The sequence below is a fragment of the Labrus mixtus genome, chromosome 13, assembly GCF_963584025.1.
Source record: "Labrus mixtus chromosome 13, fLabMix1.1, whole genome shotgun sequence".
NCBI lineage: Eukaryota > Metazoa > Chordata > Actinopteri > Labriformes > Labridae > Labrus > Labrus mixtus.
This window is the reverse complement of record NC_083624.1, coordinates 27,574,056-27,592,650: the sequence shown is the minus strand read 5'-3', so window position 1 is coordinate 27,592,650 and position 18,595 is coordinate 27,574,056. Positions and strand designations below refer to the sequence as shown.

General features: G+C 39.9%; 1 protein-coding gene across 2 annotated transcripts in view; it reads left to right on the top strand.

The window, feature by feature from the left end:
- The first annotated feature begins 3,946 nt into the window (after positions 1 to 3,946).
- The window catches only part of gpc6b (glypican 6b), a 91,406-nt gene continuing 76,757 nt past the window's right edge, over positions 3,947 to 18,595 (top strand). For both annotated transcript variants that reach the window (XM_061054561.1, XM_061054560.1), the window contains exon 1: positions 3,947 to 4,417. In XM_061054561.1, the coding sequence (XP_060910544.1) occupies positions 4,267 to 4,417 (151 nt within the window). In that variant the 5' untranslated portion in view covers positions 3,947 to 4,266. The remainder of the gene's footprint in view (positions 4,418 to 18,595) is intronic.

Here is an 18,595-nt window from a genome sequence, read left to right as displayed (position 1 = left end):
CCAATATATCAGCTGATCAGGGGAAGAGATGAATCATATCATTTGACATTCATTAACACATTGTCATAAAAACAACAACAGGGGCTTGGAGCTAGTTTAAGCAGTTGACATTACATGTCTGCTTTTATTAGATCATGCTATTAGCTCTGGGATCTCATCCCCTCAATGTCTGACACCTTTGTCATTGCCTTGAAAAACCCAGAAATGTTTCTCCTTCAAATGAGGAGAGGACAGTTGCAACTGCAGGCATTTCTTAGGTATTAGGATGATATTGAAAGCCTTTAAGCAAGCCAGCAAGAATGATTTACTTAATATTCAGTAATGTTTGTATATGCGTCATAATGACTCCAAGGATGACTAAAAACCAGGTCATCTGATTTTAAAAGTTCAGCATCCAACATCGTCCATGATCATTTTTATTTTTCTCTTTTATTCAAAAAGGATGAAACTATATACCTTCTCTATACCATCACAGATATATAACCTTTAACTAATCCCTATTTTTTACAGCAAAAATAAACATGTACATAAACTGGCTGGTTCAAAAAATGAATTTGGTAACAACTCATGCCTTTATTGGCTTTCACTGCACTGGGGTTGAATGTTTTGTTTTGAATTAGGGGTGTGGTCGAGTTGACTGACAGGTGCGCGCATTGCAGATGTTAACCATGAGGCTTAAGGCTCGCTTCAGTTCCACCCATTTGATCTAAAGGTAGACTGTGAAAGCATTTCCAACATGGCAATAGCCATCGTTCTACAAACTCAGCTTCAGAAACCAATGGGTGACATCACTGAGACTACGTCCATGTTTTATACAGTCTAACCATAAAACCTGTTGTACCTTCAGCCCTTATCACAAAACCCAGTCACCACTGCACTGTAAATCTTTGTTGTTAATTACATTGAAACCTCAAAATGTTCTTTTTTTTGTGATCATTTTTTTATTATTTATGTTTAAACATTGTCACTTACAATAAAGGAAAAACAAGATGTTGTGGTTTTAACAACAGCTCACAAATATACAGGAGAGTAGAATCATATACAATATATCATATACATAATTCCCATAAGAAGGGATGAAAACAGCGGACAAAAGGGGCAAAAAAGATTGAATCATCTCTCTACCCTGGATTACCACAACACAGAAAGTATACAAATAAGTAAAGAATAATGGCAAATGAGGGGGGCAAAGAAAATAATTCAGCCAATATATCCCACCCTAGAAAATGTTCAACCTGAAAATGTTCTACTCAGTTACTGATTGCAATCTGGAAGAAAACTATTTGAGTATAGCACTTTCAGAGAATGCCACTGTTAACAGGAATTAATATTAAACTTTTCTGTAAACATATTTTAAAAGTCCCCATAGTCTCATCATCAGCTGACTCTATACTGTAGTTGTACTTTTGCATGCTAAATCATGTGGAGAGAGTCAAAAATCAAACCGCTCTATTTAAAGTTTGATCTTGATTGTGACCGCCACAGGCTGATTACCAGAGGACTTGGGATGTAAATACACAAATAAGTACCTTCCACATGTTACTGGTCTCCACATGCCATAGGGTCATACATCTCAGCAATCTCAGATTATTTTAAAGATGCACAGTTGACTTTCTCATTTGCCAAAGCTAAATGAGGTGGTTCAGGTAATCTGGTAAAACAGTGGCGCTCTCCATTGTGCTGATTAAGCAGCTGTCAACTGCAGAGAAGGTGTCCCAGGTACACCTCAACTTATTACAGGTGCCAGGTGTTTTTAAGCCAGACTATAACTGAACTCAAGTACTTAAATCACCTGCTTTAAGATTGCTTTTTGATGGTATTCAAGTCTTCAGAGACTGTCTTTGATACACCTGATTATATGTTATTTAAAGGTACACTTGACTGTAGAAGTAGATTTTGTTTGTTGCTTCCTGCTATGTCGAGTGATTACCAACGTTATAGTTTAGTCACATTGGTGGCTGCAGTGTTTACTCTTCTGCCAAGTTGTGTTTGTGCTTTTGCCAGAAAAGAAAACTCAAATTTCAAATCATCTCCGATCTCCTGCCTCTAAACTGCACTTGAGTTTCTGATTGACTACTTTTTACACCTGGCTTTGGAGCAGAATTGGATATATGACCAGCTGGAATGAGACCCTTAGATAAAGTCACACAGGGGGAGCCAGCATATCTTGCCGGTCTGGGAGTGTCTGGGAATCCTAAAAGAGCTGGAAGAAGTTGCTGGAGAAAAACATGTTTTGGCAACCCAGTGCATCTTAAAATAGAAAATGCATACATCACAAGAGGCATGCACAGGCAGCACTGAAGGCAACCCATATCCCTGCGACACACACACACATACTGTAAACCTCCCTGCATTGGCTCAGAGTCTTGTTCGTCCACTTGACAGTTATCTTAGCTGAGAGTTTCCCATGAAATTAAATTGTCATTGTATTAAAAGTTTTCATTTGGATGAAATCATCCTTTGTGTTTCAAAGTTGGATACATTAATTAACTGAGAGATGTCCAGGTCAAAAAGTCTCGTTAGAAAAGGAAAGGAGGATTCATGGCTTAGAACATCCACTGTCAGACTATAAGACTACATTTGTGCCTTAATATATACACAATAAGAAACCGTTTGGCTAACCCACTGTCAAAACCTGCCCTTGTGGATTTTAATATTTGATCCGAAATATTCCAGTGCAGTGTCTCCCTCTGAAACAAGCCAAATGTCACTTCAAAGATACTCTGAAAATGTGGTGTCCCATACCAATAGGAATCCTCTGACTGGTGACGGCAGCCATGTTAATCCACTGTTGATCTACCCTTGGATCAAGCTGTTCCAAAATCAATAAAGCCCATGAAAGCTGGCCTTCTGGTCTCCATCACATCCTTTACACCCTCTAGTTAATACACTTTAATACCTTGTGGAATTTGAAAAACACTGTTGGCATTTACATTATGTGAATTCAGTAAAAATCTGTATCAATATAGGCCAAATATGATGATGGCTTTTTTAAGTTATGTGTGGAAACTGATGATACAATTGAATTAACCACATTTCACAAAAAACATTTTTAGTTTTACACAAGTGACATGTGTCCAGTTATCCTATCACATCACTTAAGACATTATAATAAAAATAATTAGAAATAACTAGGATAAAAGGGGAAACCAAATATGATTGTCTGTACTTGTGCCCAGCCAGTGTAACATCATATATATTCATATATATCGTTTCTGACCAACTTACACAATCTTTACTTTAAAAAGTTCCAACATTTTTCAAAATATTCTTCTTTTTTATGTTTTACTGAACTTGAACTTGAACAGTTGGCTACACTGCTTTACACTGTCCCCATGATTTCCAGTATATTACAATGTCTGGTCCGTATCTGTAAACTTCCAGACAACGTGCAGAAATACAGACGAAATGAACATCGGAGTCCGGACACAAGGCTCTGTCTGCATCAGTATGTGTATCGGGCTATATGAGCCTTAAATCACTTGGTCTCACACACTTTACTTTATGCTGATGGTCTTGTTTGCTTTTGTTGATCATTAAGAGGCATCAGTATTCATTTCAGAATATTTCATAAAAAGCTAAAAAAAAAAAAGTCCTCATGGTAGCTTTAAATGTTCACCAGATACAGCAGCTATATGTAGCTTTTGGTTACATAATTACTTCAGTAAGTTTTCCAAAATGTCCCTACATGTATTTCGTGTGTAGCTATACTGTAATTTACTATGATGTTAAGTGTTAAAACATCCCATAAATTACTTAGGCTACTTTAAAACCTGGTTTATTGGGATTATAAAATTCCATGATTTGCATTTTTTCGTTCATTTTTATCATGTATCTTTGAGGGTTTCAAGCTGCAGCCCCCACTGACGTGGATGAGGCTTGATTCCACTCCATATTTTGTGTCCCGCTCTGCCTCAGTATATCTGATCTGAACACCGTGCGCTCCTCTCCACGCAGCATTTCCACTCCGACACAGAGACCAGAAGCTTCGCCTGGCTCACACAAGTTGAGTCAACACGCTGGGAAACGCGCCGTCTGGATTTATATGTGGCACCTCCATACTGTCGTCTTTTATGCTGCACCGGATGACTTTTCTTTATCATTGTCACTTGCCGTAGATCCCCATTCTGCTCTCGGAAATGTGTTTAGACACTTATAGTTGAGTTGCAACCATTAACCGTCCGGTCATTAAATACCTGCAGATCTGCTGCAGGGGAGTTTTAGCAGCACGCGGGATCCTGCAGAGATCAAGGATATAAGTGAACAATGCTCAGACTACAGACTATCATTTGCACTTTTTCTGTGCTGTTTGTTGCAGCCAGAGCTGATTTTAAAGCACGGAACTGCAGCGAAGTGAGGGAGGCATGTACCGGGAGAGGCTTCGGCTTCGCACATGTTCCTCTTCAGGAGATCCCAGGTAAGGCTAGACCCAATGACACCTGTCAAGCATGCTCGCGAGCAATATGCTTGGAGCCGTGAGACACACTCATGGGATAGAAACGCATCTAGATTTATTATTGTGCTCTCGATGCAACACTTAAAAATCCAGACATGTATCAAGTTTTAGAATTATTCTGATGATAATATTACTGCAGGTTTGGGAAAAACTTGAATGGTGCAGGGGATCATTTTCTGCATTTGACCAACCGGCTATATGTCAACCACCTGTCAAAGTTGTTTAGACCGAAACCGGCCAAAGTTTACTCACAGGAGATTTACTCAATTACAAAAATAGTCCTTAATGACCTGACCTGACTGGACGTGCAGCCTTCTTTCTGCGGCTTGCCTCAGTAAAGGAACTATCCGATCCCCTCATTCAAAACGCCAGAGCACACAATCCTGAGGCTATCAGTTTATAAGAGCCCACATTCATGCTGCGATAACAATACATCCCATCAGTTGGCATCAATAACTCAGTTATTGTGCAAAGACTCCCCCCCAGGCAGCAGCAGCAGCTGAATGTGTCCAGTAGAGATCTCTGACTGTGGTAACCAAGCCGTGATAATGAATGGTCAGCTTTGCAGGTTACCTCCTGCTGGCCTGAGAAAAAGAAAGTGATAACGTGAAGCACTCCATAACTAGGATGAGTCACTCTTTCTGCATGGACACAACATTTTCCCTTTGGAGCAATTCATCTTAATACCCTTTTAATAACTTATAAAGGAACCCATGAATTGTTGCATTAAGGAGAGGGGACTTAAGCTGTAAAAAGATATGAGTTCACAAGTTACAGGTTTATAATGTTTAAATGATTTCAGGAAATGTATTGCTGGACTTAACATGAATCTTTATCTTTTAAACTGATGTATTTGAATCCTGCTGCATCCTGTTTGGTTATTCTAAGTGATATGGATCTATGATTGTTTCTTATATCCTGTTTTATATATTTAAACAGCATGTGGTCACATGCTGTTTAAAAGATAAAGATTCATGTTAAGTCCAGCAATACATTTCCTGAAATCACAAGTAACATTATCTGATATTAAATGATCCTCTATATCCTGGCATGTTTTGATATTGTGAATATGTCCACATCTGGAAAAGGTAAACAGAAGTAGAAGGTGTTTTTGTCCCTGCTGATTTGTCTCTCATGGTCATCATTGTTCTGCTCCTGGGCCAGCGGTCCTCTCTATAAAGCCATGAATCTGGCACACGTAAAAGGCTGCATATTTGATAAGAGGCGCACCTGTTCATGGCTGGGTTGAATAACTACCTGATTAAATCCTTTGGATCCAGGTCCCTGACATCACAACTAATCTGCCAAATGAGTGCAGAATTCAATCTCTCTCATCTCCGAGTGATGTCACCCTGAATGATCGTCCTTTGATCGGCTCTTTGAATGAGTCATAACCTTACATGTCTGCTGGAGAGACAAGGCATTATCAACAGCTCAGCAAATTCACACGCTGATGGACATGCCCTTCAAGGCTTGGACGCTTATTGCCTCTCACTCATGCAAACAATAATCAGGCTGAGAGACACATCATGACAGAAGTGAGCGTGAAGAGGCCTTTCATAAAAAGGTTAATGAGCATGCCATTGCAGGTCTTTATTGTCTATAAAAACAAATTAACTTTTTTATTCTAGCTTTTAATATTCTTTATGCAGTTTCCTGTGCGGTGACACTTGGCAGTTTGCAAGTTAAATTTCTGTCTTCGACTTTTTCTTTCCTCTTATGTTTCAAAAAGAGGTCATAAGTGACAGAAGCAGAGATGCATATTTACTGTAGAAAATCTGAAGAGAATATTACCATCTTGTGCTGCTGGTATATAATTGCAATTGATGTATATCTGCATTGGTTCACTGTTACATATAAATAACTTTAACTGTCACATTTAATAACAAAAGAGCAATACAGAATGAAATGTAGTGTAATCTTACATTAGATCTATTAACAACAAGTATAGTTTCAGTAATTAAAGTGCACTCAGTACCCAACCCAGGGAGCATGACTGCACAGTTAAAGCCTTTGTGCAGACTTTATATTCATTATTTCCATGCAGCAGGTATGTGATATGAGCTGTGGAAGAGTTGACACAGCAGGGGTCAACAGCATCCAGCCTGGCTTCAGCCTGGAAGCTCTGGAGTGATGACATTACATTACATTACACTGCACTTAATATTCCTCTACTTGTGGATTAGTCAGTCCTTGTGGGACTCTGTGTTGAAGGGGGCTGTTAAGATTCCTGTGTAGCTTATTGTTTCTGACAGCCGTACAGCTGCCATCACTCTATTAACTCTGATGATTTGCACACACAAAAAAAAAAACAGCCAACCTTCATGTCACCAGTCAGGCTCTATACAAAGAAACTTTCACTGCTTCTGCACACAGTTTGTATCTTCACCATAGATTACAGCTCTTTGCTGAGCACATTCTGGAAATCTGATGTATGCAGAAAGTAAAACATCAAACTGAGGTAACAGACAGATGTGAGCGCTTTCTTGCTCTTGATGTAAGACATCGTTGAAGTCCATGTTCAACCTCAAATTAGACAGAAAACATACATTTATCTCATGACATTGTATATATGCTAGAAATTTGGGACTTTGGTTCATCTGTTAATCAAATAATGTGACGTTAATCTGATAAGATTAAATTGTAATCAACTGTATGTTTTGTTACCTTTCACATTAAGAGCGTACTAAATGTTTCTGGCCAATTTGAAGTGACCATAACAACCATTACAAATAGAGAAATAACACACCTTTTTGTGCTCAACATAACTGCAAAACCACTGCTACAGTATTTCATGAAACGCTTAGTATCCCAGTGTTCGGTTTCTTTTTTTGTTTTGGTCAAACAGAAGCAGCCAGGTCAGGTGAAATGACTGCAGGGTTATGACAGAAATGTTGTTATGATCTGTCGCCCAAAGGCTCACTGGGTGCAGTAATTCCACAAGACTAAGCCGATGCTTCTGCCTGCTGACCAGGCCGGGCTGAAATCTGTCAACAGCTACAAGGTGGAGGTATTTAGAGCATGGGAGCACGAACCTGTGGATTACTCTACAACCCTTTGAGTGTTTGCACATCTAAAAAAACACCCAGGGAATCTTCACCATCCACAGCTGATATATATTTAATTCAAGTGCAAACAAGTTCATGTAATTTTAGCTGTATTTGTTGCTCTGATTAAAGATCAAACCTGCGCTCAGCCCCGTCCCCCCTGCTGTCTTCACTTCACTCTGCATTACCAAACGTCTGAGACGAGATACGCGATATGGAAAGTGAGTCATAGAGAAGACTGTTGGATTCAATGGAACTTCTTAGCATGTCACATTCGGCGCTATCATTTGACGTCCGTCTCTGTTTACTCGGCGCCGGGAGGTGGAGGTGGAGGTGGGACAGAAATAACGGTGCTGATATTTGATGTGATCTTCAGCCACCTGCACAGCGCAGGCAGATGATCTCTGCTGAAGCGTGTGATGTGCACAGGTTCTCTATTGTCATGTAAGGGGATGGAGAGGATTAAAAGGGGCTAAATGTGAGTGCATTCAGAGGGAAGGGCTGGTTGTTAACCCCCGCAGCAAACGTCTGTATTACTGTGATGCATGGTCAGATTATTGCGACCTTCTGGTCAGTCACTTGCAGAGAGGGATTTAAAAAAACAGTGAAATTTACGATGGGTTTATTCTTCGCATCATTGCAAACGTCAAAATATTTGTGATAATCTAATTATTGCCCTTTTGGGATTCAGTGTTTACTATACGTTAGCGCTTGTATTTTTAGGCTGCATCCTCCTCCATTTAATGTGAACGTTCCCCACTGAGCAGCGGGGGGGCACTATCAGGGGAGAATCATCCAAACAATCATCATTTTCTCTCCCGCTTCAGAGGGGATTTCTCAAACGCCGCCTCCATCTCTGTGTCATCAATCATGCTCATGAATGCCAAAATGGCCTCGTGTTGGCTCCTCACAGCGGGGGGTCCCTCTGAGAGCTACAGGAGACATCTTGTCCTGCAAATGGTTTCAGGGCTGCATTGAAAGCAGAGAAACTCAACACTGAAAGCGAATTAAAAAGATAAAGGAGGGACATGATTGATGTGTTTAATCATTTATTCAACTTTTTGTTCTATTTGTAATGAAGGAAAACGTTTTTTTTTTTTTTTTTTACTGTTAGATTTACTTTATGTTTTGTAACGTTTAGAGGAGAAGCTCAAAGGAGCATAGGTTCATGTTTGAATGCTTTTCAACACACAAGTTTAGAATTAAAGGCTCTGAAAAGCATTCAAAGGCAGTTTTTACCATGAGCTACAAGGGTCTGCCTAAAGCAAGCTTTCAGCTGAAGTTTTGGCAATTTTGCCTTTTTCTTTCCCCCCCTCACATGTGTGACTGAAGGGCAGATGCAACTAAAATAAGTACAGGAGGAACCAGCTGCATGCAGTCCTGCATCAGACCACAGAACTTTCCTAGCATGGAGATGTAAGGCAGCCTGTAGCCCAACCTTTATTCAACGTATATCTAGTTTTGACTAGAGTAGGCCCCTTCATTTAAGAGCCCCCTGAAGGGCACAGTTCCACATGTCTCAACATGAAGGGTGTCCTTGGGGGCACTCTGACATTGTCATAACTTTTTATTTTTCTAAAGTTTAAATGATTGTGTTGCTTTTTATACTTTTTCTGTTCAGTTGTCTGTTGTGTTTCTGAGTTTTATAGTTCCATTTCGGTTTCACACGAGGTAGCCAAGGACACAGGTGTCGCAGATCACTTTCCTGTAAAAGTGAAGGGTCTCTTCTTCCTGAGTTTCGTCCTTGCTGCAGAAGCCACAACGTGAAAGCTCACGTAGCTCAGTGCCCGACAGGTTTCTGTACATAATGCCACTTCTTCCATGTGGACCTGGCTCAGCTAAGGTGATAGCATATATTTCTGAGCTACAACCAGAGTTGTATCAACATTTAAATCTAAATCCAAAGGCGGATTATATGCTTATGTTGCATTTAAATCTGAACACATTACACCCACCCACTTGTGAAATAAACAAATATGAGTTTGTTTTACACTCTAAATTATTAATACCCATCATAAACTTTACTTTCAGTATGCAGTCATGAATATTTAATGTTATTGAGGACCATGGTCTCAGCACCTTAAAACTTTATGTACTCTCTTCATAAAGGAGGAAATGTGGATTCTAGAAATGTTTCTTCCTTTTCTCATCTCTTTATTTTGTTAGTAAATACAGTACCTTATGATTCCTCGTATGATGGTTATCCGCAGTATGTCCGTCACTGCAGCACTGCTTCTGCTCCCAATAGGAAGATAATGTTTGAGTTTCTTTAGAAGAGGAGAGAATTGTCTCCAGGGTTTCTGTTTTTTTTTTTTCAAACACCAAAAGTAGCTTCTGGATAGTATTTTCTAAACCTTAATCCTGTCTGTGACCCAAACTTTCTATTTATTCTGTTTGTGGCCTTCAGCAGGGCTTATGTCCAACTCTCTGCTGCTCATAACCCTGGTTGCTGAAATGTGAATACAGCCTGAACAATTTAAAACCTGCAGGGGTTTCAGTTGGCAGTGAAGCTGTTATTAGCAATGCTGTTTGTTTTGCTAATTCTCACTGCATGTAATGTGAATAAGGCGATCATTATTCAGCTATTTTCAGTTCAAGTTGCTTTATCTACACATAAAAGCCTTCTTAGACTCATCTCTGAATACATTATAACCAGAATCAAAAACACATGAAAGAGTCATTGGGTTATTGAAGCTTGACCAATCACGTTAGCCTGATGCGCCTTTAATTACACAGTTCATAAGCAGCGGTTGTCATACAGGTTAGTGATGGAAGGAAGCTGCAAACACAGCCATGAAGAATGAATGTTTGTCTAACTCCTTTGAGATAAACCCACTGTTAAAAAACGGAGGAGATGGTTTGAAGTGATTCTCCTGAGACCACATGGCAATCGCTGTTTAATGGCTGAAGAGAAATTTGAATGTCAAAGAATGTGTGTTCCTGCTGTCAACAAGAGATTGAATAGATGTTATTTGATCTATTAGTTTCTGTCAACAACTGTCCAATTAAATTACAACCTGGAGCCTTTGAGAAACTACTTTTTTTATTCCTCATTTGAGAGGCCTACAAACACATTCCTTATATTCATTAGTTAAGCTTTAGGTCAGTAGACTACATATACTGATACAGGACAGATTTATAAATACATCATGTCCGGATTTTTTTAAAAGTTTACACTTAAATGATTGTGAAGTTCCGTTCACAGATTAAAACTAGTTCATGTTCATAGTTCACCATTTTGATGTTGAACTAAGTCAACAGTCTTAAAGATGATCTAGTTCATGTTCATTTATTCAGCTTCTCTTTTTCACCAGAGCTCTTTGTGCTTCTTGTAGTGACCACACTACTATGGCCATAAACTATATACTGTTAAACTCGATTAAAGGATCGATTCTATACAAGAGACATGTGCTCAAATGTACATTATAATTAATGCACCTCAATAAAATATACATTGATCACTCTTCACTTCTCAGGCTGTTTACCTGTACAGAGGTGGTATCAGTTGATTTACAGGTTTTACAGAATGGGATTTTAGAAAACATTTTAATTTACATTAGAAACAGGTGCTTAACATACAGGTATTTTATATTACTAACATAGTGCACCTACGGCCCTGATTTTTTTAAAGAAGTTTATCAGAGACCAGAAGAAAAACAAAAAAATCTTTACAAGTGACTTCATTCAATATATAACTGACCAAAACAAGTATTATTCCATCAAAGAAAAACTAAATCTGACATTTACTCTGAAAGGAAGAGCACATATCTGATGCATGTTAGGTGTTTATATCTAACTTTGGCACACAGTTCTCTACAACTATATCAACTCTAATACTGGTGCATGACATCTTATTACACAGCTGTGATAAATACTCAATTCTGCTATACGAAGAACAGACTGTTGCTAGAGGCAGCTCTGATCACAGACTCAGGATGACTATTATCAATTTCCACATACTGTAGTCCACTACATGCTATGGTCTGCACACTACAGCGCCGTTCACTGCCACTCCAGTCAATGCTCCTGTTTCTATCTCAGGTGCGTGCCAGCAGTGAAACTATGCTCTGCTCTTTCAAATGCGCACCGAGTCTCTTTGTTGACGGAGCCCACTGCAAACATGTGTCAAACTGAACAGAATAGATCGACCTGGCCAGGAAGTCAGACAAGGAAAGGCACAGAACACCCGGTCACTTTCAAAATAAAACACAATAAAGAGGCACTAGAACTTTTGTTGCATCACTTTATCAACGTCAAGATAGCAAATCATCCTCAGCAAAACAAAGCAACATGTTTGCACATTTTTTTTTAACTGTATTCCCGCGTGATGTTGTAATTCTCCTGTAATGTTGTGAAACCCTGTGTACAGCTGTTCATGGCTGCGCTCTGCTGCGCCCCCGCTCCAGAAATGGACCCAGTGGGGCCGGATGCACCAGTGGAGGGAGCAAAACCGTGGCCCTGACGGAATGCAGCATGCACAGACTGTGTGGAAACTGGGGGTTACTCTTATCAAGTCAACAAGCAAAAATAAGTCTGGGCAGTTTAACATCAATCCTTTAACTGTTGTTTAAATCCTTTAGTGATGAAAAGGAAAGACCAAACAGATCATAGTATTGGATACAACAGTGTTGAAAGACTGCTGAATGGAAAATAATGATCTGACTGTGACTAGACGGAAACCTGTTTCTGTTGTGTCTGGGATTTATGCGCTTCAGTGGACATATGTTAAGAAGGTTCCAGAGTTTACAGTTTCCGTACAAGCAGTCACAACCATAGAATCTGAGAGATTACTTCTTTAGCCGAAGAAGAATATAATCCCTTTCAATCCATTTTAACATTTGCAAGTCAAAATATTTGTCAAATTATTGGTTTCTTAGTAAGCGGCCTTGCCAAGAGCAATCTAAGTCTTACAGAAACTATTTTAAACCACCTTCAGTTCAGGCACTGACGTTGTTCTGTAAACTAGCAGGCTGAAAACGGAACATTTTGTTCCCTCACATCACACTGGAAAGTTCTTTAGAGGTGTTACTTTGGGTAAAGTTTGAGATTGACTGTCATGTCTTATCTCGCTGACAAATCCCAGATTATAAAATGCCACCAGAGTTCTTTTTTTTCCTTTTGTTTGAGACGATCTGTTTTCGACAGTTTGGCACATGCCTGTTACTTGATATCTGACTACATCGTCTGACACTATTTATTTATTTATTTAACAGACTTGTTTACACATTTTCCAGTAGTTGACAGTATTTCACCGTCCTGTTTCAAGCCCTCATCACTGACTTTCAGACAAACAATCCTCAGGATCAATGTGCTTTTCTTCCATGACACTAGGATCAGAGTTTTGTCTGTGATGTGTTATCTGGTTCTTCCCCCCCCCGACCTCCTCATCTGCCTGTCAAAACTTAGCCCATCGTGAAACAAAGCCCCCCTTGAATGCCTTTCTGCTGTCGTTGGATCTATCTTTAGCCACACGTCTGTATCCCCTGTCTTGTTGACAACGTCTGACTAGACATGATGTGCAACTGGAGAGGATGTTTGCCTTTACACAGGACGGTTCAGTGTGGAGTGGGGGGCCGTAGAGGACACTTCCACTGTTAGGGTATCAGGTCTTATAAACTAAACCAGGGGTGGGCAAACTTTTTGACTCGCGGGCCACAATGGGTTCTAAATTTGACAGAGGGGCCGGGCCAGGAACAGATGGATGGAGTGTTTGTGTGAACTAATATAAATGACATGTAAAAGCCATTACATGAAAGGATTTGGCCTTTAACAGGTAGCAAAGCATGAATATGCAAGGCTCATTGTACAAATTGATTTCCAAATGCATTCATTTAATTAATTTAAATTTGAATAAACACAGTAGAGAAACTCACGTTCAGTTTCAGTGGGAACAGTGTTGTTGATCTCCCTTTTTTGCCAGTGCATTAAAGTCTGGAGTTAGTTTTGTAGTGGTAATTCTCAGGATAGATCCGAGGTGTTGGTCAGTTAACTTGGATCTGTGAGGGGCTTTGTTGATGTTCATGACGCTGAATGTCTGCTCACATACGTAGGTATATCGCTTAGCTCAGGAAATTTGTCGGATTTCCCCATTAACTCCAAAAATGCGCTGATCTCCTCTTTCAGCTCCCACACTCGTTGAAACACTTTGCCCAAACTTAACCAGCGGACACGAGAGTGGTACAGTAAGTCCTGATGATCCGCATCAGTTTCCTCCAGGAACATAATAAACTGTTTAAAATTTTTTCAAACTGGCCTTGGCTCTCCGGACACAAGAGACCTGCTGTCTCTACCACGCATTCTTTTAAAAACTCGCCTTCGGAGAAAGGCTTGCTAGCCTTTGCTAATTTGAATGCCAGCTAAAAACTTGCCTTGGTAGTTGACTCTTGAATTGCAGTTTGTTGGTGAAAGAAATGTTGCTGAGTCTGTAAATTAGCCTTCAACCTCTGAGCCGCAGCCGCCCATTCTTGCGTGGACTGCTTGCTAGCGTAGTTAGCATGCTTCGTAGCAAAGTGACGGCTGATATTGTACTCTTTGAAAACTGCGACAGTTTCTTGGCATATCAGGCATACAGCCTTTGATCGGACTTCAGTGAAAAAATATTTAGTTGACCACTCCGTATTAAACACTCGGCATTCACTGTCCACTTTTCTTTTCTTTGGTCCGCTCATTTTTACAGAAGGGCTCATACGGGTTCATAGGGCAAAGCGAAAAAGTGAAGAAGGGAATAATACACCACACTCTGAAGTGCGAGAAAACGAACAAGGTTTAATTATAATAAAATTTTATTAAATAATAATAGAATTTGGACAAGTTCGGCGGGCCGGATTAAAAAGCCCAACGGGCCGTATATGGCCCGCGGGCCGTAGTTTGCCCATGCCTGAACTAAACTGTAAATGCTGACTGAAAGGTAATGATCAGTTCAGGTCTCCAAACAGTCACCAGCTGCTACCTGTAGTGCTACCTCGGCCATGCTCCACTTAGCAACTTGTCGCAGAGGAGAGGGGCTCGCCTGCTCTCGTCTCGGTCTCCGGGGCTTCCAGGCGTGCTGCCCGCGTGGATCGAATATCCACACTTGTCTCTTCATGCCTCCACTAGGCCTTTTTATTACATGCTCCTCCAATAAATATCAAAGGCAGACATAGTGCTACATGTGCTGATTATGTGCTGCTTGTCATTCTGAAATGTGCTGCACATGGTGTTGGGGAAAGCCATACATTAATCTCAGCTGTAGTGCTACTGGTGCACTTTGCAGAAGGGAATGTATGGCACATGAATATTCCACAGCTATTACCCCGGAGGTCAAATGTATTGTACTTTTTGGTGGTGTATTTATCTTGTTGGCAAAGATTTATACCAGGAGTAGTAGTCTTTGTGTTGGTGCATGTAGGGGATTGCTGTTCAACAGAACATAGGGGCTGTGCAAATCAAATGGATACAGCTGCATTATCAATTTACTGCTAAAAAAAACTTTCAAAATAGTTTTGGCCTTGTAGAATGGCTCCCCTGATTTGTCAGAGCCTAATGTGCAATTTTGACACATCTGCATATTCTGACCAATAGAAAAGAACAACTTAAAGTCATTTAGTTGTCTAAATAAGAAAACCATTGTTATGATAAACTAAATAACTCTCTGTAGTGTGGCTCGATTGTCTAAGGGTGGTGGGAAATCAACTTTTTGTTGATTATTCATTACGTCAAATATTTCCAATCAAAGCCAGAGAAATCCATAATTTTATAGTTGTAATGGGGCGTGTCTTATCGAGGCGACAACAAAGAAATCAAAATAAAACCTTAACTTAACCTTATAGCTCATTCACTCAACTAAATGAACTTTTAATAATTAAATAATACTCTTCTAGTAACTCAAATATGAAAGAAATGATAAGAAAGAAAAAAGAAAACCCTACAGTTGGTTTGCCCCCGTGATGGCAGCGATGACATCATCAATCTTATAAATACCCAGGAAGTGCTGGGCCGGCCCCTTTAAGCTGCATGGGACCACATGGGAACTGAACTAAAGAACAAACAAACTTAAGTATGGATAAAAACACAATTATATTTAGAGAATCCTGAAACTAAATAAAAATGACTGAACTTTACCAAGACTGTGTTTTATATTTAGTCATGTAATTATTAGTCTTTTCTTATTATGTTTATTGTTGATATTTAATGTTGTACCTGTACATAAGAGAGCACAGTTCACTGAAGTTAAATTCCTTGTGTGTGTGTAAGCATACCTGGACAATAAATCTGGTTCTGATTCTGAATCTCGATGTCCTCCCTAAATCCTGAGCCCTTTTTATTTAACGTTTTTTAATTGACTCACTCACAGCCATTCCACTTGTAAAAAGTTCTCACTTATGTGTACAGCTCTCCGTTGTGGGATAAAGAAAATGGTTATCTTATCTTATATACATATGTTGGGCCACGCAGGCTTAGGACAGTCAAACCATGGACTTTGAGTTATATTACTGAGATGGCCTAAAAGGACTCTTTATCCCAGAATTCCCTGCGGCACTTCACACCTACGTGTGACGTAAAGGGGGGACCGGAACCGGAGGGAGACCCCACAGGAAGGCGGCCAGGTGATAAAACTCTGAGACTCCCCTCGTTCATCCTCTTACCACGCGCTGACTTGAAGTGCTCGGAGACCAAAGCTCACCTCCTGTTTTCTGCAACAATCTTCCTTTGTTTAAAGCTTTGGCGCGCAGGTAATCCGCGGCCGGCAGTGTTCCAAATTCCGAGCTCGGATTGTCCAGTGAACGCATCTCAGTTTCTCGGAGAGCGGCAGACTATAACAGATTATCAGAAAGATAACGGTCTTATTCCGTCCTGCAACGAAAGGACATCAACGGACATCTTTCCCCTCGACGGAGAACCAACAAAGCCTCTCTTGCCGTAAGGGACCCTCGCCGCCATCAGACGCCTCTGCACCAGGACAGACAGAAGATCTGTTTTATCGCCGGACTCCTTTTTCCTTCACCGATCGCAGGCAAAGCGATTCACAAGTGAGGCTTAATTAGGTCTGGGCAGAATTAGCTTTAGAGAGTGTTTTTAACAATTGATTGATTGAAGCAGAAACTGTAATTTTTATCTTTGTTGGACCGTCGCGTCCTGAGTTTTACCTGTTTAAAACTCTTGTTGTTCCCATTTCGGACCGCTGCGTCCTATATGTGTTTAGCGTAACAGCGTTATAACCGGGTATTATTCTTCTGATCAGAAAGGCCAGTGCAAGCCGTATTAACTCGAATTCGGCCATTGGTTTGTTTCTGTGAATGAAGGGAATTACTCCGAGTTGTGGTGCGGGATTTGGACTGTGATCCGGCCTCTTCAGGCACGCATTTCTCTCCTCCTCTACGTTCCTTTTTATCCTCTTTTCTTCCCCATTACGCACATAGGCTACACACCCACACACACAGAGATCTATACACTCGCGGCCATCCAGACGCCTCAGACACACAGATCGTGTAGGGCCGAACTCGGTCTCTTTCAGACATTAAGGCCACATTAGGTCTTTGTTAGGTGTGTGCCATCGTAAGGGCGACCACGTGGGACGAAGCAATCTCCCCCTTTTCTTCTTCCCCCCCTCTCTCTCTTTCTCACACACACACACACACACACACACACACACACACACACACACACACACACACACACATTCACACCTCATTCACAAGGTGTGCTTGATAATGTTTGTTTGCTTAGATTAGTTTATAATAGTTATTTGTTTGATTAAGTTCATTGATTTTGGATTGATGTTGCTTTGTTTAAATAAATTCTGTTATAATTTAAGAGAGCAGTTGTTTGTGATTACTGGTGTATTTGCATTGTGATATAAGCTGGGTGCGAAGGCTTTGTGTACGGATTTCACGCCTTCAATTTATTAAATATAGTTATTAATTATTAATAATATTAGTAATTAAATAACTAATCTGAGACTGATTTGAGTGATATTTTGGTTATATTTCCCTGATTACAGGGTGGTGCCCCAAAACGAGATTAAACATAGTTTAATGATATTTTATTTATATTATTAATAATTAGAAATAATTATTAAAGAATATAACCAAAGTTGACTTGATACAACCCCAACACATATAACAGGACTAACATGCTCTCTGTCTCTCTTGTTTTGTTAAAAGACTCGCAGTAGAGATCTGAATTAGCTGTAGTTTATATTTTTCTGGTAGACTAAATAGAGCGTGGTTTCACCACCCTTTTCTTCGTTTTATGACGTTTGTTTGCCTTTCTATTCTTGTGGGCTTCCCCAAGGAATCATATGTTTCTATGTTTCATGTCACAATGCTATGAACTATGGGCAGATTTGCCCTCTTACGGACAGGGTGCATAATGCCTCGAAAAGTCAGCGAGAGATCCCTCAAACACTTGACGATTTGATGGACAGTCCTAAGCCCTCACAGACTGAGCAGGAACTGTGTGAGGGTGGACATCGAGATTGGGGATTTGCTTTAACTTAATTTGTACTTTGAAGTGAACTGTTATTTAATGATAACACAAAGAAACCCGGGATAGTAAGGGCTGTAATGTTCCTCAAGCAAAGTTAAATAATAATAAACAACTGTAAAGAATAATGTGATTTAACAGTGGTGAATAAGAGAAGAGTCTCAGCCACTTTGTCACACTCTCTAATACAATCTAAAATGCAGTATCTGTATCAGTACCACAATAATAATCATAATCCGTTTGAATCAAAAATCCATTCTGAATCAAATCCTGAAATAAGGAATCAAAATCATATCCAATCGTGAGATTTTGAAAGACTCTGGTCAATAAACAAAAACATCATGAAGCGCAGTTTGTGGAGATCATCAACTTAAAACAAAATAAATTATCTATGAAAGGTATCCCTCCAAACTGTTTATTAAAAGCCTGTTAGATATGTTCCTGTGCAGTAACAGAGGACAGTTCTTCATTTATATCTCTCTCTTCAAAGACTTATTTTTAATTTTCCATTTGATAATATTTCAATGTGACACAGTGTGCAGTTGAATCAACATTTGGATGTTTCATCATACATCCTCACACATGATATCATTTGCAGTGGAATATCTTGACATATTCCCAAAGAAAA